General features: G+C 37.6%; 1 protein-coding gene across 2 annotated transcripts in view; it reads left to right on the top strand.

The window, feature by feature from the left end:
- Positions 1-21248, top strand: part of scaper (S-phase cyclin A-associated protein in the ER) — a 325667-nt gene that overhangs the window by 99050 nt on the left and 205369 nt on the right. For both annotated transcript variants that reach the window (XM_059946644.1, XM_059946645.1), the window contains exons 19-20: positions 3462-3614; positions 4078-4185. In XM_059946644.1, coding sequence (XP_059802627.1) covers positions 3462-3614; positions 4078-4185 — 261 coding nt within the window. The remainder of the gene's footprint in view (positions 1-3461; positions 3615-4077; positions 4186-21248) is intronic.

Below are 21248 nucleotides of genomic sequence, written 5' to 3'. Positions count from 1 at the left end.
AATTTGTTTTTAAGAATGGCACTCAAACATTCTGATCCTGACATACTGTTAATTCCATGTCATTCTCAGGAGATCTGTGCATGTATACAATTAATTTTGTTTTCACAGCTTCTGTTTACTCTTTTGGAATATTGAAGTAAATTTGGGAATCTTCTGGTAGAGCAGACATGCAGATTATTTTTCCAAATAGAGTAATTAAGAAAGCTACAACTACCACAATGCTAAAAATGCTTTAGGAACTCGGCAGACTAGGCATCATCTATGGAAAAGAGTAAACAGTTGATGTTTCGGGCCGAGACCTTCATCAGGTCAGGAAAAAAAATGATGAGAAGTTGGAGCAAGAAGGTAGAAAAGGGGAGGAAGAAGTGTGGTCTCTGATAGGTGAAACCAGGAGAAGGGGGAAGGGTGAATTAAAGAGCTAGGAAGCTGATGGGTGAAAGAGATAAAGGGCTGGAGAAAGGGGAATCTGATAGGAGAGGGTAGAAGACTATGGAAGAAAGGGAAGGGGAGGAGCACCAGAGAGAGGTGATGGAGATGAGGTGAGAGTGTGGAATGGGAATGGTGAAGGTGAGAAGCGGTTACTGGAAATTCGAGAAATCAATGTTTATGCCATTGGGTTGGAGGCTGCCCAGACAGAGTACAAGGTGTTGCTCCTCCTACCTGAATGTGGCCTCATCATGGCAGAAGAGGAGGCATGTCAGAATGGGAAGTAGAAGTGAAATGGGTGGCCACAAGAAGATCCTGCTTTTTCTGGCGGACAGAGCGTAGGTGCTCGGCAAAGTGGTTGGCTAATCTACGTTGGGTCTCACCATATACAGGAGATCACATCAGGAGCACCAGATACAGTAGATGACCCCAACAGATTCACAGGTGAAGTGTCATCTCACCTGAAAGGACTGTTTGGGGCCCTGAATTGTAGTGAGGAAGGAGGTGTACGGGCAGGTATGGCACTTGTTTCACTTGCATGGATTAGTATAAGGAGGGAGATCAGTTGGAAGGGATGAATAGACAAGGGAGTCGCATAGGGAGTGATCCCTGCAGAAAGCAGGGGTGAGGGGGAAGGGAAAGATATGCTTCATAGTGGGATCCCGTTGGAGATGGCAGAAGTTACAGAGAATTATGTACTGGACGCATAAGCTACAGGGGTGGTAGATGAGGACAAGAGGAAGCCTATTCCTAGTGAGGTGGTAGGAGGATGGAGTGAGGGCAGGTGTGCAGAAAATGGAAGAGATGTGGTTGAGGGCAATGTTGATGGAGGAAAAAAAAGCCCTTTTGTTTGAAGGAGAAACATCTCATTAGTTCTGGAATAGAAAGCCTCATGAGGAGAACAGATGCAGCAATGACAGTGGAATTGAAAGAAGGAGATGGCATTTTACATGTGACAGGGTGAGAAGAGGTATACTACAGGTAGCTGTGACACCAGTGGGTTTGTAAAACATATCAATAGATAAACTGTCTCCAGAGATGGAGACAGAGAGAATGAGAAAGGGGGAGGGAGTTGTTAGAAATGGACCAGATAAATTTTGAGCAGGGTAGAAGATGGAGGCAAAGTTGATGAAGTCCACGAGCTCAGCATGGGTGCAGGAAGCAGCCCCGATGCAGTCGTCGATGTAGCATGGGAAAACTTGGGGAGTAATATCAGTGTAGACTTGGTACATAGACTGTCCCATCTAAGCAACAAAAAGGCAGGCATTGCTGGGACCCATGTGAGTACCCATGGCTACACCTTTGGTTTGAAGGAATTGAGGGGAGCTGAGGGAGAAATTGTGAGTGAGGGCCAATTCTGCCAGATGGAGGAGAGTGGTGATGAAGGACAGTAGGTTGGGTCTGTTAACTAAAAAGAAGCGGAGAGCTTTAAGGACCTCCTGATGGAGGTTGGAAGTGTATAGGGATTGGATGTCTATGGTGAAAATGAGATTATCAGGGTCAGGAAATTTGAAGTCATTGAAAAGATCCAGAGTGTGCAAAATGTCACCAATGTAGGTAGGAAGGGACTGAACTAGAAGGGATAAAACAGAGTTGAGCTATGCTGATATAGGTGGTAGGTGATGGGTGAAGTAAAGAGCTTGGAAGTTGGTGAAAAGATAAAGGGCTGGAGAAGGGGGAAACTGATAGGAGATGACAGAAAACTGTGAAAGAAAGGGAAGGGGAAGAGCGCCAGAGGGCTGGTAATTCTGGAATGAAAAGCTTCATTTGCAGAGTAGAAGCAAAAGAGACAGTAAAAGAGAGTAGGGGATGGCATTTTTAGAGTTGGCTACAACAAACTCTTAACAATATCATAGACTCAGTGAATAACAGTTTGAATCTTTTCAATGACAGAGGAACAGTCTTTGCAATTTCTTTTATTTACTATCTCTGCTAATGTTGAAGATGTATAAAAATATTGCTGTTGTACATGAATCTGCAGTACAAAGATGTTCACTGCAACAAGGTTGAAATATTTAGCTGAAATGAGGCATCAAGACATTAAAAACTTTGCCAGTGTCAGTTCACTATTTAAAGAACTAGTACTGGTTAGGTTTCATTTGGAATTAGTGATCCCATCCTGCTTCATAATTAATATAAAAAGGTATAGTGGATGTCAATACAAATGAAAGAGCAGAAGAATATGTTGGGGGATGCAGGATTAATCAAAATTGAGGAGAATTGATGTAAACATGGAAATCTCTGTAATTTAAGTATATTGTTAAAACTGAACAAATATTCCAGGTTTTAAAATAGAAGCCAGAATAAATAGGGATTTGGAAATAAATTGATGAATTAGACTCTTAATTGTTCAAGATAATTCACAACAATGTAAAATGCACTGGAACTCTTTGCTGTAGATAATCCTTATAATTAGATGAAAAGATTAAGGAAATATTGAAAGAGATACAATAAATAGTACTGCAACTGTGTTATATGTAGTGAATCGCAAAGATTTATTGTGACTTACCTTTGGCCTATGATTCATTCTGCATCTTTTGTATCAAACTCAAAGCTGGCTCTATTGAATATTTCCACGTTCTCTAGGTGTGAACAGGTAGAAAGTGAAAGGTTTTTCTCCCCATGATGGGGTATGAAAAACAAGAAGTCACAGGTTTAATGTGAGAGCAAGTAGTTTGAAAGGAGACGTGAGGGGAAAGTTTCTTCATACAGAGAGGTTGATTTCTGGAATTTGCTTTCAGAAGAGGTTATGGAATTTAATTCAATCTCAATGTTTCAAATGCATTTAGACTTGTACTTGATTAAAAGAATACAGACCAAATGTGAGAAAATGTGAGCAGTGAAAATGGACAGGATATTAGCAAGGGTGTGACAGGAATGAGGTCAGTTTCCATGCTGCTTGACCCTTTGCTAGTGTCGGCCGAATTTTATACAATGCTTCTGAAATAGTATTGGTACAGATGACAATTTGTACACACACGTTAATCAGTGTAGCCAGTAAATCAAAAATGAAACCTGTTTTGTCTTTTATCCAGCATGACGAAAGCAGTCGGAGGCACATGGAGCAGATAGAACAACGAAAAGAAAAAGCAGCTGAACTTAGCAGTGGTAGACATGCCAACACTGACTATGCTCCAAAACTTATTCCCTATGAACGGAAAAAACACTGTTCCTTATGCAATGTGTTGGTAGGTTCAAATAGTTGCTTTTGTTTCTAATTTTTAAATGCTGCTTAAACAAAATTGAGATTTTGCTCATTGCGCTGAAGTTGACAAGTGCTGCAAGATTTAACAAAGGATAAAAAATGGGATAAAATTATTAACTAGTATCTGCTAGTAGTGCTTTTGAATAAGTTACCTCAAAAAAGGTACTTTGAATGGGTTAAGAAACAATTTATAGACAGGAAGTGCTGAGAAATGATAAAAGACAGGTTAAATATAGAAATTATATCTTGGACTTAATTTGCTTTTCTGTTTCTCTACAACTGGCAAATATGCCATAGGTGTAAGGTGGGGAAATGTTTGCAATGATGATGAGTTGACTGTTTTTCAGAACAATAATAGTTACTTTTGTGAAGACTCTTTTCCTGTCATAACTGAAGGGAACTTCGGAGTCAGAGAGCTTTAAATGTTCTTACTTTCATTTTCTAAGATCACTTCAGAGGTCTATCTCTTCAGTCACATTAAGGGAAGAAAACACCAGCAAGCAGTACGAGAGAACAGCAGTATCCAGGGTCGAGAGCTGTCAGATGAAGAAGTGGTAAGTTTACAAATAAATTGTTTCTCTGAACATTCTGTAGATTTAAGATTTATGAATGTTTATTGCCATTCTTCAGTGCACAGGTGTACAGGAGAGTGAAATGGTTGTTCCTCTAGACCCAATGCAGCATTTAAAAAATCACAAATGTAATGAACATAATGTGATGCTAGTTACAGGAATATCTGTACATAATGTCACTCTGACAGAAAATGATAAAAGTAGCGATGGTGGGTTAATGGGTGGAGGTGTTGATCAGCTGACAGCTCGGGGTAAATAACTGTATTTGAGTCTGGTGGTCCTGGCGTGGATGCTATTCAGCCTCTTCCCTGATGGGAGTAGGACAAACAGTTCATGTGCAGGGTGGGTGGGATTGCTGGCCTTTTATCAGACATCTTTCTGTATATCTGTCCTTGATGCTGATGCATTAGGCAGCCTTAAGTACCTGTTGAAGAGCCCTCTGTCCACTGTAGCACAATTTCCTTACCACACAGTGATGCAAGGTGTTGGGATGCTCTCAACTGCACATCTGTAGAAGGTCCTGAGTTTTGGTGTGCATACATCAGTTCTCTTCAGCCTACTCATGAAGTAGAGGTGTCGGTGAGCTTTCTTGACTATAGGGGTTGTTTTAGGTCCATGAGAATTTGAGCAAGATGTGCACTCCCTGGAGTTTGAAACTGCTCGCAGTTTCCCCTGCTGCGCCGTTGATGTTAAGGGAGTGTGTGGTGCAGACTTTCATGAAGTTGATAACAGTCTTCTTTGCTTTTAGTGTTTATGTACTTCATTTCTAAACTATAAACCTTTTAAAATTGCTTCTGCAAGTTACTCCTCGCGTTGCTCAGTTAGGATTTAATGCCTCTTGTATTTGAACTTCAAAACTCTAGCTTACAGTAAAGCTTACTGTTTATTGATGCATGTTTGGAGTTTCAGCTATCTTTAGGACACTGTCAACCTTAAGACTTATTTCATTTAGGCTTCACAATGCACTAAACTGCCTTGCGCGGGGAAGGTGGATCCAACTGTAGTCAAATGTTTTTGCTAGTTCTTTTGCCTTCCAGTGGAAATTAAATAGGATTGTTATCTATTCCGTTACAGTTGCAAACCAGGATAATTGAGTTGTACAACTTGGGATAGAGTTTCTAGACTACATACAATAAGCCATGGAAGCATAAATTACAGATGGAGGTGCTTTATTTCCTCATAATTTTCATAAACTTTTGGTAAAGTGTTCTGAAATAACTCACTGTTCATGGACTTAGAGTGGAAGAGCTGCCTAAAAAAGGCCTTTTCTTGTTATTTCTTTTTTTCTTAATGGTGCAGTGTGATGATTAGAGATGAAAATGGGTTTACCACAAACTTATCCATTAACAAGTCTTATCCATTTAATCAATATTGTTTAATCCACTTCCTTGAATTTGATTTTGATCAGAATATTTCTTTCCAAAGCAACCTTATAGAACTGTTTTTCTAGTTTCACAAATATGAACTAGTTGGTTTAAGGTTATGATTAGCTGTATTTGTCACATGTACATCAAAATATTGAAACCTATAATGAAGTGCAACATCTTAAGTCAATGACCAACACAGTCCAAAGATTATCTTGCGGGCAATCCATAAATACTACCATGCTTCCGAGGCCAACATAGCATGCCTGTGCGATTTACAGTGCCTATAAAAAAGTATTCACCCCCCCCCTTAGAAGTTTTCATGTTTTATTCTTTTACAACATTGAATCACCATGGATTTAATTTGACTTTTTTGACATTGAACATCGGAAAAGACTTTCATGTCAGTGAAAACCGATCTCTTCAAAGTGATTTAAATGAGTTAAAAATATAAATATATATTTTATATAATATATAAACATATATTATATATGGTATATATAATTATCTGGATACACAGGTTCTGATTAGGAACAGTCAGCATGGATTTGCGCGTGGAAGGTCATGTTTGACAAATCTTATTGAATTTTTTGAAGAGGTTACGAGGAAAGCTGACGAGGATTGTCATTTAAAGTAAAATTGGATAGGTATATGGACAGGAAAGGAATGGAGGGTTATGTGCTGAGTGCGGGCCAGTGGGACTAGGTGAGAGTAAGCGTTCAGCATGGACTAGAAGGGCCAAGATGGCTTGTTTCCGTGCTGTAATTGTTATATGGTTATTGAAAAGCGTTAGTCAGGAGATAGACACAAGAAAATTTCCAAGTCACTGAATATCCCTTGGAGCACATTTAAGTCAATCATCAAAAAATGGGAAAAATATGGCAAATCTGTCTAGAGCAGGCTGAGTGACCCTATAAGAAGGGAACGAGTGAGGGAGGTTGCCAAGAGACCTATGAAAACTCTGGAGGTGTTACAAACTTCTGTGGCTGAGACAGGCTGTGCGTACACAGACAGGCTGTGGCTGTGCGTACACAAAATCTCAAACCTGATCAAAAATCTCCAGTCCTATCCTTCTCCATAATTATATTGAAACTAATATAATTATGTTTTATTAATTAAAAAAAATAACCTTTTTGCAGAGTTGTTTGGAGTGTTCTTTTTGTCTTCATGGTGTAGTTTTTGCCAGATACAGGTGTATTTTTACTACAATCAATTGAAACACCTTGACTACACACAGGTCTGCAAAAACAGATCTCCAACTAACTAATTTTGTGACTTCTAAAACCAGTTGACTGCACTAGTGATGATTTGGTGTGTCATATTAAAGGGGGGGGTGAATAGTTATACAATCAATTATTTTGAGTTTTAAATTTGTAATTTATTTACCTCACTTTGTAGCGATCGGTTTTCACTTTGACATGAAAAGGTCTTTTTCTGTTGATCAGTGTCAAAAAGAGCCAAATTAAATCCACTGTGATTCAATGTTGTAAAATATGATAACTTCCGGGGTGGGGGGGGGTGTGGTGAGTGTTTTTTATACTCATTGTACTAAACCTAACCATACATCTTTGGTATGTGGGAAGAAACCGGAGCACCCAGAAGAAATCCAAGAATTCACAGTGCAAGCATACAAACTCCTTACACTGATGGAAATCGAAACCCGATCAGTGATCACTGACACTGTAAAGTAATTGTGCTAGCTGCTACGCCCCCATGCCACCATTTAAAATATTTTAATATGCATTTTCTTATATATTTTTGTAATGCATATTTATTAATATTTTAAAATACATTTTCTTGTGTGTATATATATATATATATATTTAAAGGATTTTTAAAATATAGCCGATTAATGTCCTTGGTCCCAAAAGAAGCAACCTAATTTTAACAGCCTCAAAGGCTTTGAATGAGTGCATTTTGTAGAAACTCGCTGGTAATTTATTTGATCAGGTATGTTCAGTATTGATTGTTAGGGTTGGCATGGGCATAATGATTTTTATATACATAATGCATAAGACTTATGAAACTTGGTTTGTCCTGTCTGTAAAGCAAGCATGGAATTCTAAAAACTTCTCTGATTTTGTTGATTTTAAACAAGTTATTCTACAAAAAAGGATAGACTGAGACCCTGGAGTATGGATTAGGTTGCAGGAAGGGTGTTGCAACGTATATATATTCAGGTACAGCTGTACATCTGCTTGTTAATGCAAATATCTAATCATCCAATCATGTGGCAGTAACACAATGCATAAAAGCATTCAGTCATGGTCAAGAGGTTCAGTTGTTCAGACTAAACATCAGAATGGTTTGTGTATCTCAGAAACTGCTGATCTCCTGGGATTTTCTCACACACAGTCTTTACAGAGATCACCAATGATGGTGTGAAAAACAAAAAAAAAATCAGTGAGTTGTAGTTCTGTGGGTGAAAGCTCCTTGTTAATGAGAGAGGTCAGAGGAGAACGCCCAGGCTGTTTCAAGCTGACAGGAAGGCAACTGTAGCTCATATAATCACAAGTTACAACAGTGGTGTGCAGATGAGTGCAATCTCTGATTGCACAACATTGTCGATCCTTGAAGTGGATGGGCTACAGTAGCCCAAGACCATGAACATTCACCTAATAAAGTGGCCACTGAGTGTATGTCATGCTACATAGAAATTCAGTGGAATACTACATGTCCACACTAAATAACTATTAATTCCTTCATGGTATTGATGGTGATAACTTTCCATAATAACTTTCATTAATTTTATGATATCAGGTTGCTACATTGCATAACAGCTCTTTAAGCTGATAGCTGTGAAACTTGCAGGAAAATGTTCAAAAATCAGCTGTTCAAAGCACTTTACAAATCTTTCCTCCAGTGCTATAATAATTGGCTTAACAAGGATTATTCTCCAAAACCATTCAAATGCCTTAAATTACTATCATATATCAAAACATATTGTCTGGAATCAGATGTATCACTCATGGTAGAATAATGCATTCAGTATTTCAATCTAGTCAATGATTTTCCATTTTAATTTGAATTTTGTTGCAAATGTTGATGGTAGCTTTGTTTCTTTTTTACTATATTATGTTCGCATTTGGCAATCTTGGAAATAAAGTATTTCAAGAATGATGTGATTAAACATTGAAAATTTTTTCCAAGGGACAATTCCATCTCTTAAAAAAAGAATCAAAAGCTCCCATAAATCCTAACTTATTAAATACATTTTCTGGTCTAGATCTGTGCCAGTACTCAGTAAGATAAAGATAAAATTTGAGGGATGTGGCAGGTAAGAACCTGGAAATAGAAAAGTTAGGTTAGCATCCTTATGAAAAATATAGCAACATAAAAAGGAAGTGGTCAATCATAGTCTTAAGACTGTTAAACTAGCGTCTTAAGTGCATAGTAAACTCTCTAGTTTTCTCTCCTTCCTATTATATTCCTTCTTCAGCACTTTACCTCATCTACCTATCTCCTCAGCTTCTTACTTCATCCTTCCTCCCCCACCCACACACCTTCCTTCCCCCTCACCTAGTAAAGTAAGAAAAATAGTGGTGTTTTGATCTTTAATTGTGCCCATTTTTCCACAATTCCCAGTATTTTATTACACTTATGGCAGATGTTACTATATCTAACTTGTATTCATGACATATATCAAATTAGCCAAAATTGCACCCTTTCCCATTTTATTGAAATTATACTGCAGACATCCAGGCATATATTAATGTCATTTATTTTCATATTCATTACCAAAGGACTTTATTAATGTTGCCTAAAGGGCTTGTGTCATGGTGTAATCTGTTAAACTTATTTTGTGAGGAATTCCAAATTGACACAACAGGAATATGTGGAACCCCATGAGCATGTAGTAGTTTTAAAGTAATGATGCATGAGTCTATTTTTGGCTCTCATGGACCCCAGTCATTGGGAGAAGACTGCACACACTGGATGGAGTTTTCAGTCATTACTGGGCACAAAAAGATGCATTAAATTGGGGATGAAAAGAAACTTAAGATCCAGTTGATTATAAGCACCATGGGAATGTGTAATGACTTTCCTCAATCCCTATTTCCTGCAGAATTTGGAATGAGACAGGTTAGACATGCATGTTTTCATATCTTCTTTGAACTTATACAATAGGTTATCCAAGGAAATCTGATATAACATAATTGGCAAGTTGTGAGTGTGGGTAAACCACAACATAATAGTACCTGGGAAAATAGAAGCTAAGCACAAGATGCATAAGTAACAAAATTCTCCCTTAATAAAGTCATTGATAATCTTCCAAATTAAAAGTTTATGGGTTCAACTTCTGCATCAAAACTAAATCACATAACCTGAGAAAACACTACTACAGAGACTTACTGAGGAAATGTTGCCATGTCAGAGACGTGACCCTTTGGACGAACAGTGAAATTCAGCTCAGCCATGGATGTTATAATTCCCCTTTCTTTAAAAACGATCTCATTCAAATTCCCCGTCAGCTTTAATTATCAAATATCATTTTTATAGTCATATTATTAAAAACATGCTGACGGAGATCTTTTAATTTCTCAAACAAGAATAAATTCAGTTCCAAGACACAAAAAAAATGACATGACATAGTTCATTTCCTACAGTTTAAAAAAATAAAGGATTATCCATGTTTCATGTACAAACCCCATTTCCAGAAAAATTGGGATATTTTCCAAAATACAATAAAAACAAAAGTCTGTGACATGTTAATTCACATGAACCTTTATTTAACTAACAAAGGTACAAAGCAAAGATTTTCAATAGTTTTACTGACCAACTTAATTGTATTTTGTAAATATACACAAATTTAGAATTTGATGGCTGTAACACACTCAACAAAAGTTGGGACAGAGGCATGTTTACCATTGTGTTACATCACCTTTCCTTTTAATAACACTTTTTAATCGTTTTGGAACTGAGGATACTAATTGTAGTAGATTTGCAATTGGAAATTTTGTCAATTCTTGCTTGATATAAGACTTCAGCTGCTCAACAGTCCGTGGTCTCCGTTGTCTGAGTCTCCTCTTCATGATGAGCCATACATTTTCATAGGAGATAGATCTGGACTGGCAGCAGGCCAGTCAAGCACATGCACTCTCTGTCTATAAAGCCATGCTGTTGTAGCCCGTGCAGAATGTGGTCTGGCATTGTCCTGCTGAAATAAGCATGGACGTCCCAGGAAGAGACGTCGCCTTGATGGCAACATATGTCTCTCTAAAATCCTAATATATGCCTCAGTGTCAATGGTACCTTCACATACATGCAACTCACCCATACCATGGGCACTGATGCACCCCCATACCATCACAGATGCTGGCTTTTGCACCTTTCGCTGATAACAATCAGGATGGTCATTTTCATCTTTGGCATGGAGAACTCGATGCCCGTTTTTTCCGAAAACTAGCTGAAATGTGGACTCATCTGACCACAGCACAAGGTTCCAGTCTTTCGGACCATCTGAGATGAGCTCAGGCCCAGAGAACTCTCCGGCGTTTCTGCATAGAGTTGATGTATGGCTTCCTCCTTGCATAATACAGTATCAAGTTGTATTTATGGATGCAGTGACGGACTGTGTTAAGTGACAATGGTTTTCCGAAGTACTCCCGAGCCCAGGTGGCTATAATTGTCACAGTAGCATGACAGTTTCTTAGGCAGTGCCGCCTGAAGGCTCGAAGATCACGTGCATTCAACAGTGGTTTCCGACCTTGTCCTTTATGCACTGAGATGTCTCTGAATTCTCTGAAACTTTTCACAATATTATGTACTGTAGATGTTGAAAGACCTAAATTCTCTGCAATCTTGCATTGGGAAGTGTTCCTTTTGAACTGACTAACAATTCTCTCACGAATTTTGGCACAAAGGGGTGAGCCACGACCCATCCTTGCTTGCAAAGACTGAGCCTTTGATGGACGCTACTTTTATACCCAGTCATGATACCTCACCTGCTACCAATTAGCCTGCTTAATGTGGAGTCTTCCAAACTGATGTTACTTGAATATTTTGTGCACTTTTCAATCTTTTTTTAACTCTGTCCCAACTTTTATTGAGTGTGTTGCAGCCATCAAATTCTAAATTTGTGTATATTTACAAAATACAATTAAGTTGGTCAGTAAAACTATTGAAAATCTTTTCTTTGTACTTTTGTCAGTTAAATAAAGGTTCATGAGAATTAACATATCACAGATTTTTGTTTTTATTGCATTTTGGAAAATATCCCAACTTTTCTGGAAATGGGGTTTGTAGATGAAATTTATGATTGTGTGGTATAATATTCAACCTAATACATAATAAAAGACAAAGGAAACTTTCCTGAAGGAAACATTCATTTCAAGCTATTATCCTGAATATGGATCTGAATAAATAGTGCAGATTTTGACCTTTTGCCCTCTTATTTCCTTTGTTTCATATTAATATATTTTCTGTAACAAGAACATGGAATTTTCATTGTCCTGGTCATTTCTCTGTTACTAAATGCAAACTTGCACTCCTTCAGAGCTTACCCTTGAGCTTCACCTTTGGCAGCTTTGCTTTAAGCTGTCTGAATCCCAAAAAGCCACTTTGAAAACTTAGCTTTGAGTGAGCTTTATTGATGTGACCTCATATGTCAACATTTGGGTGGTGTAAATTGTTTGTTTGATGCCCTGGTGAAGTGGCATGTAATGTTAATTCCTTCATTAAAAGCATTACTGTATATTAATGTTGCTGTTTTGTTGAACTAATCAGTTTCTGCACCGTTATTTTCCATGGAACGATCTCTTAATGAGCTTTGTAATTTAAAAAAAAACTATTTTCTAAAGAATAATATCTAATCTCTTTATTTAACTGTAAAAGACATCTACCTAATTTGAAATGGATCCCATTATTTCAGCTTGAACAAATAGTGGTTGTCACAGCGGACAAAATTGTCTGTAGTTCTCTTATGTTCAGATATCAAAAAATATATAGAATTACTTTTGCTTAGAACTTTGACTGAAGCTCCATATTCATTGCATGAAATATGAATTCATAAGCTCTTTAAAGGGAGTTGTAAATGAGGCGAACTATTCATAATGGATTAGTATAACCTAGATGGACAAGCACTGTCCTGGAATCTGAGTCATTGGTGGAAAGGTGTGAAAGTAAGGTAATCAAGAAAACTGAACTGAAAGCAAGCCAGGTGTCTCCAATTTGGGGGAGGTGAAGGGAGGGGAGAGGATCAGAGTCTGGAGTATATGCTTAGTGTCCAGTTCTGCTGTGACATAGTTGTTAGGTTGGTGAGTCACCAAGTTCAGGGATCAAGAATGAATAGGGCTTGATGTTGTTCAGAATGCTTACAGCCGAGTTTTGTACAGGTTTAGGTTTGTAGACAAAGGGAGGTGATCAGAATAATTCAATATGAAGTTAAAAAAAAACCCTAGGTGCATATTTCAGTAGCGGGTAAACTGAATAAGTTTTGACTTCTAGTATTAATAGCTATGTTAAGTGATATTAGGCTCTAGCAAATGATAGCAAATTGACACTTTAATTTGTCTGTTTTCTGTGTCATTTAAAATGTCAAAAACCATTTGGTTTATTATCTGCTGTTGAGTGAAAGAGTTTAATGAAAATATTTTCCATTAGTTTGAAAAGTCAAAGCTGCAAGTTTAGATTTAATGGTATTTAATCTGGTTAATGTGATAATCCAGCACTTTGATCTAAACCTTTGAGATTTGACACTACTGTCTGAATTGAGGTGTCATTACTCCGCTGTTTTCCTAATGAATTCTTAAGGATGAACTGTGATATTTGCTGAAGCCTCACAACATGAAAGGTGAGAACGCTGAGAAATGCCTGTAACCATGCGATGCTAGTTTGGTGGTAGCTAAAAGACACCATTTGTTTTATCTCTTTCCCCCCCCCCCCTATTTAATATTGACAGGTCCCATCTGCACTGCAAACTGGTGAATGACAAATGAATGTGCTTGTTGAACTTCTGCTGGTATGTGAGTCATGCATAAAAGGGCAGGTTATAATGAGAAAATGCATATCTGAGCAGGCATCAGGGGATGTTGGCTTCTGCCCTCATTTGTCGCCACACCCATGCTCATTTGACAGACTGCTTGTAATTGTCATCCACTAGCAGTGGGACAGCTGGCTGACTTGTCATTTTATATCTGAAGGTCTGTTACTGACGGGTGTCAGTTTCAGAGACTGGGATTAGGTTTGTTTTGTTCAGTTATCACTTTAGACAGGATTGTCAAGTGTGAATAGATTATATCTGTGATGACTTCTTGAATCCATTTCATAGCTGCAGGTGGACAAGATAGTTTTATTTCATTTTCCCAAGCCTAATGCTGTGGCAGGCATTTGTGTTTGTTTGTTTCGAAGGAACACCGAAATGGGTTTAGATAAGATAAACCATTTTATTCAAGCATTAACTGCGAAGTGTAAGAATAAGTATTTTCTTTGTCAGAATTTTGTAGAACAGAGATCTTGCCTATTGCTATTTCATTTTCCAGTCTCAGTTTCTATGTTGTAAGCTGCTCTCTGCCAGTTGTTGGTGTTCCATGTGAAGTAACTTTGGCCAGTGCAGTTCTATTTCCACTGTGACAGGAATGACCATAACTCTTTATTAAATCAATGCTAAACTCCGATAATATGGCACCTATGGGATTCTGATGGTGTTGAACTAGCAAATATCCTGGGCTATTGGATGCTATTAATACCCAAACTTTCTTTTATCTCACTTTTTTAACATATTACACAGTAGTGTAATAAATTTCCCAGTGCACATGATGGGGCCAAGAAATAAATATGCTCCCTAGATCCCAGCTCCAACCACAAACCTACCCACATTCCAAACTCTGAAGTTCTGGATTCCAACCCTGGTTCTGGCCGCACATCCACATGGATCTCAGAACAATCAGATACTGGATTATCCTAGTTTTACTCTTTTCTCTGTTGGGGAAGGTGCAAGAATGGCTGGTGTGAACTTTCATTTTGTTGTAGGAAAGGATGTTACTCTGAGATAGGTGTTTCAGTCATATTAAGAAAGATTAAGAAGTTGAGTTTGTTCTAGAAGACCTAGATGGATATCAGCAAGTTGTGTGTGTTGCAAAAGTAGTAATATTTCAATACCTTCCCACTCACCTAGTCTTGCTTATCACCTACCAATTTGTACTCCTTCCCCTATCCCACCTCTTATTCTGACCTGTACATCTTTCTTCTCCAGTCATGATGAAGGCTCTCTGTCTGAAATGGTGACTGTTTATTCCTCTCCATAGATTTAGCCTGAACAGTTGAATTCCTCCAGCATTTTGGAGTGTCTAAGACCAGAGGACACAGCCTTAAAATAGAACAGAGATGAGGAGGAGTTTCTTTAGCCAGAGAATGGCAAATCTGTGGACTTTATTACCATAGGCAGCTGTGAAGGCTAAGTTTTTATGTACATTTAAGGCAAAGGTTAATAGATTCTTGATTGGCCAGGGCATGAAGGGATACAGGGAGGAGAGCAGGAGATTGAGGCTGAGAAGAAAAATGGAACAGCCATGATGAAATTGCGGAACAGACTCGATTGGCCAAATTGGCTAATTCTGGTCCTACTGTACAACTTATTTTGTGTGTTTTGCTCTAGATGTTCCAGCTTCTGCCAAACGTCTTGTTTTTGAAGTAATATCGCTCCTGTTATAACAGACTTTGATTTCTGGCTGCAAATAGATATCAGCTAGTGATATTAACTAGCTAAAATCTATTAAATATATGTCTTTGTTCTGTCATATACTCAATTTATATGATTATGTTAAACAATTATTTTTAAACAATAATTTTTTTATTGTAGAAGAAAATCTTGCACTTCTTATACATAAATCACATAAGTGTACTGTTATTTTAAACATTATAGTAGAGTGATATAATTGATTAGATGCAAAATACAATATGAGCACCTGTCATACTATCTCTTAATATCCAAGAACACTTTCGTTGGGCTAATTACCCAGATTCAGCCAGATTCTCTGAGTTGCTCTTTGCATCACAAGTGCAACATTTTCTGTAGAAGGGTTGTATTGTTTTTAACTTGTAAAGTTGGTACATGAAATTCTTACAGTTTATTATGAATTATTTGTTGTTCATTACCCACTTGTTGAGTAAAAGCATACTTTGGAGAATATAGGTTTTTGAAGTGAGAATAATCTCTAACAAATAAACACAGCAAAAAAAGCATAAATTTACTTGATAAATAGAATACAAATAACAGTAAACATTATGAGATTTCAGTTTATTCCATGTAAGAAAGAGATTTATGTAGAATTCATCTGTAACAGAAGTCAAGGACTAACAGGTGTGTACATAGTGTCTGACCTTTAGACAAAGCCTTGGAACACTTCACAAACGCCAGGAAGGACACCCACTGTGATTAGGGTGGCTGGGAGGAAAATGTTAAAAGTCATTATTTTTAAAAAATTGTAATTAAGAGACTTTAGAAGTTGAATGGAAAGGTGAAAAAGTGAAGTGGTTTTGGAAAAGAATTCCGGAGGGAGAACACAGTTGCTGAAAGATTGGTACCTGATGTTGAGCTGGAGGAGCAATTTAAGAATATTTTTAATAGCTTGGTTTTCTTAAAATACTGTGAAATTATAAGGCTTTTACCTTGTATTTCAAGACCTTTGCTGTCTTGATATAAAAATAGAAATAAAATTAAAGTGTATGCCTTCCTCTGCCAGTTTAAAGAAACATTTCAGTTTTCTTAAATCGTCAATGTCCAGTACCAAGACTTCTCCCAGTCACAGATACGTGGAGTAACAAGTGTATCCTGCAGTATTTAAAGTGTATTCTGGGGTTTGCAAGAAAATCATCATCAGTGGCTTATAAGCATAACCTGGTCTATATTCAAATCTGTGTTCTACAGCACTTGCATGCTGGAATTTTTTTATTAATCTGGTCCTGTTCTGCTTCCATTCAGTAACTTGTAAAATGACTATTGTTCCTATCAAATGATCTGATTTCATCTGGAGAAAAGTTATGATAGGAATGTTGCTCAAGTTACTTGCATGTCCAGTACTAGACCCAGCAATCACACACCATATGATTTGTGCGTACACTAATTTTACTTTTAAAAAGAACTTTTAGGAAACTGAAATGTTGCAAGTAAATTTGACTATACAATTCAATGGTTAAAAACTGATGTTTAATCTCAAAATGATAGGTTCTATTACAAGTTTATATAAATCTCATGCATACTGGTGTTCTTCAGTTTGTAGATTATATAACCCTCAGGTTCGGCTAGTGATTTACTCTGGGGGAGACAGCCTCAGGCCTGGCCAAACTTAAATTTTGTTTGGGTGGATGCTGCATCATGTGTTCCCCTGTTTCAAATCAGTACCATGAAATAACAAACACTACACAATATGCAATTAAACAATTGAGATTTTTATTTCATAGTTTAACTATAGGGACTAAAGAAACAAAAAAAGAAAAGGGCCTTTTCTCTAATGAGCAATATTGGAGCTCACGGTTTCCCTGGCTGCTCATCTCCGATTTTTTTTCCCCTCCTCTGGCATCGACTCCCGACCCCATTCCAAGTCCACTCCATCCTGCAGACTACGACTTCCCCATTCTGGCATCTTCTCTCTCCATCTTCCGCTGAGCAAAAGCCCGTGAAACCTTCCCTTGGGTCCACAAGAAAGAAAATCACACCTCTGATTGGATGGCGCACATTCCAAAGCCCCCGTTATCTCTACTCATAACCTAAACACTGCTGCTACAGAGAAACCATTACATTAGCAGTGAAACCTCACAGAGTGTTACAATTATAAATATAGTATTTTATATTTGTATAGATTATTATGCAGAATTTTAAGTTCCATAGTTTGTATGGTTCGTATGTTCCCCCCCCCCACCCACCCCCTGTGACTGCATAGGTTTCCTTTGAATGCTCCAGTTTCCTGCCACATTCCAAAGACACATTTTAGTAAGTTGTGGGCATGCTATGTTGGTGCCAGAACATGGTGACATTTGCTGGCTGACCTCAGCACATGCTCGGATTGTGTCGGTTGTTGATGCATTTTACTGTATGTTTCAATATACATGTAACAAATAAAGCTAAAACCTCTTTAATCTTGAGCATAGAGGTCCATTGAAACTAGATCAAACATTTATTTCATAAGTCTGAAATATCTGTAACTCTTTCATGGAGCATTTATACTGTACATGAGCAATGCTGGTCTCCTCACAGGTTAGCAAAAGGGTTTATTGAAATTTTTAAGTTGTTCCCAATGGTTTTGAAGATTAATGTTGTTTCTGATATGAAAATGAGCCAGAGTAGTCCTAACTTCAAGGTGGGGTGCATCACTAAAGTAGTGGCAAGAAACTGCAGGCACATCTCAGTGTAAGGATACTATGGAGAGGTCAAACACAGTTTTTTCCCACTCGCAATCATTATCCATTGCTATTGTGGCTATCGCATAAGAAAAGGTTTATACATGGCTGCTATATATATACCATATTGAAGGAAAAGTTGTAGCCATGTCAAATCATAAATTTTTTTTAAAAGAGAGGAAGTCAGAGAGAAAATTATGAAATCATAAATTAAAAGCATTGTAAATTGCAGCTATGGTTGGATACCCTTTAACATGAATTAGTTGTGCAGTTTTCAATGCTTCTATCATAGTGCAATTTTTTCTGCAGGTTTATTTTCTCAATGCTAAGGGTTGGCAATAAGACAAACGTATTTTAAAATAATGTATCAGTGCAATTCTTCTACTTTGACTAGTTTCCTCCATCAAATCTGCATTAAATCATTCCGCTACAGGCTTTCTTCAGAATCCATTTTACACTTTGTGATATCCTATCAAACAAAACTCGTAAATGCAGTAAGTCAAGCCCTGCTAGTTGAACAAAAAATATTGCCTCTCCATTTAATGTCTGCCAATTTATTTGGCAAATTTCAGTGTTCTAATTATTTTGAGTCTGTAAAAAATTGTGACCTTTTGTGTGAGGGTAAGAGAAACTATTAAAACACAGTGAATTTATGCAATGTAATTTTGTTACTTTGCGGAATATTCTTGCAAAATCAGCAGTCGCGACGATTGTACCTGCCCCTCTGGGTTCCAGTAAAATGACAAATGTTTGTATTACGGCTTGCATTTACATCTTGACATTTACACATCGAGATACTATACATAACTACTAAATGCATGAATGAATTCATATGCACATGGAATAGACAAAAATTTTAGTTTTGGGGGAAAAAACAAGCATATCTGGATCCCTTTCACAACTACATAATGTGGAAAAATGCTGTATAGAGCAAGAACAATCCACCCAATGATGAAAAGAAATCAGATATAAATGGGTCATTGTTTATGGATCAAACATAACTGAGAAATTCACCAAATTAGTTTAAATGTTGTGAGGGGGAAAATAATTTGAAAGGAAGAATAGTGTCACAGTGCAAAAGTGGTTCTTTAAGTGGGTCACCATTTAGGATGATTGTGTAACGGTGATATTTATTTAGGTTGGGCTACTAGACTTGTGGTGGATCTTTGTTAACAGTTAAGTTGAAATCGTCTCGGAATGTATTTTCATAGCTAGTAGAATATTGAACAAAACCCAAGTTGATTCTATGCTATAGGTTAGGAAAGAAGTGAAACCTTCAGGATGTAACTTGCTTTAAAAGAAAGCATTTAACTTTTTGTCACCCACGTGAAGTTATAAGTCTTTAAAAATTTTGCTATGATTTGTAATAATTCACCAATTAATAATTAGTAGTCATGGGGGATTTGCAGCTGTATCACCGTCAATCTAAGATTATCAAGAAATGGTGGATAAGTAGTTGGAAACAATAGTATACCTGTGTGTGTATCTAATGTTATCTCTTTACCAGCTATCATTTTGGTAATCTTTAGGGCATTATTAATGTTGAATTGTTTGATATTGACTTTGGTCCCATCCTTCCAATTGGGTATTACATTATACAATACTTTTAAATTTTGGCTGGAGTATAATTGTTCTATCCTTAATTACTGTCGTAATGAGTCTTGACAAATAGTGTTTACTTGATGCTGAACATTGTAATATGTCCCTATCTACACCCAGAATCTTGAAATTCTACTTCCCATTCACATTCCAACATGTCAGTCCAAGGCCGCCTCTACTGCCGTGATGAGGCCTCTGGGTGCTCTGGTTTCCTCCCACGGTCCAAAGACATACTGGTTAGTAGGTTAATTGGTCGTCATAAAGTGTCCTGTTAATAGGCTAGGGTTAAATAGATTGATTGCTAGGCATTGCAGCTCTTTGGGTGGGAAGGGACTGTTCCATACTGTATCTCTAGATAAAATTAAAAAAAAATTAAAATCCTAGCTTATGGCAAACCTGGCTTTATGTATTTCTTCAAAATAAAATGGTAATCTATACCAAAAAGGGAATAAATTGACACTAATGGCCAAATCAAAAAGATTTTTTTTTGCTGCTTATTTTTACCACTTGTTGCACTGTAACAGCATTCATTGCTAAATTATTGTTTTGCTTGAATTTAAACTTTTTTTTAACAATTACTGCAAAGGTAGCTTACTAACTCAATTTTATATCCATTAATGTCAAAGAAGAGTATTCCAAAGTCTCCTATGTATTTACAAAGATCTGGAACAACAGCAAAGTAAGGGAGAAAATAAAATCAATGTTTAAACAATGCCCTTCACCCCCTACCTACTTGATCAATTATGAAGGAAGCAGATGCCTGTGACTGGGAGGAGGCCAGCTGCCTACACGTTCTATCAACTGAGGTGAACTTCCTATTTTGCAATCAGATTTTCAATCTCTCTCCTCTTTGATTTATAACCATCTTTGATTCAGCCAACAACAGTGGTTGTCAGCAAGCATAAATATGCTGCTGGAGCTGTACTTAGCCTCACAGTAATAGGTATAATGCAAGTAGACCAGGTGGATAACCGTGCAGCTTTGTGCTGCACCTGTGTTGATGGTGATTGTGGAGATATTGTTTCCAATCCATAATGACTGGGGTTTTCAAGTGAGGAAATTGAGGATACAGTTGCACAAGGAAGTATTGAGTCCTAGGTCTTGGAGTTTATTGATTAGTTTTGAGGGGTTGAATGCTGAGCTGTAATCAGTGAAGAGCATCTTGATGTATGCATCGTCACTGTCCAGATGTTCCAAAGGTGAGTGGAGAACCAATGAAATGGCATTTGCTGTTGACCTGTTGTTAGGGTAGGCAAATCGAAGCAGATCCAAGTCACTTCTCAGGCAGGAGTTGATGTGCTTCATGACCAGCCTCTCAAAGCACTTCATCATAGTGAATGTAAATGCTGCTGGATGATATTCATTGAGGCAGTTTACCATGTCCCTTTTGGCCACCAGTATGATAAAAGCCTACTTGAAGCAGATGGGTTCCTCAAACTGCCGGAGCAAGATGTTAAGGATGTCAGTAAACAGTCCAGCCAGTTGATTAGCACAGGTCTTCAGTACTTGACCAGGAATCCATTCATGGCCAGATGCTTTCCGTGGTTCACCATCCTGAAGAATGCTCTCACATTGACCTCAGAGATTGAAATTACAGGGTCTTTGGGGGATATAGGAGTTTGTGAAGGTTTTGTCAGTCATTGTGAGCTTAAAAGGCATTGAGCTCATCTGGGAGAAAATCCGTATTGCCATCTATGTCATCTGGTTATGTTGCATTAATCAAGTGTTTCTAACCCTGTCTGAGGC

The sequence above is a fragment of the Hypanus sabinus genome, chromosome 21 (assembly GCF_030144855.1).
Source record: "Hypanus sabinus isolate sHypSab1 chromosome 21, sHypSab1.hap1, whole genome shotgun sequence".
In the NCBI taxonomy this organism is placed as follows: Eukaryota; Metazoa; Chordata; class Chondrichthyes; order Myliobatiformes; family Dasyatidae; genus Hypanus; species Hypanus sabinus.
The sequence above is the reverse complement of the archived record's forward strand: the minus strand, read 5'-3'. Positions and strand labels throughout refer to the sequence as shown.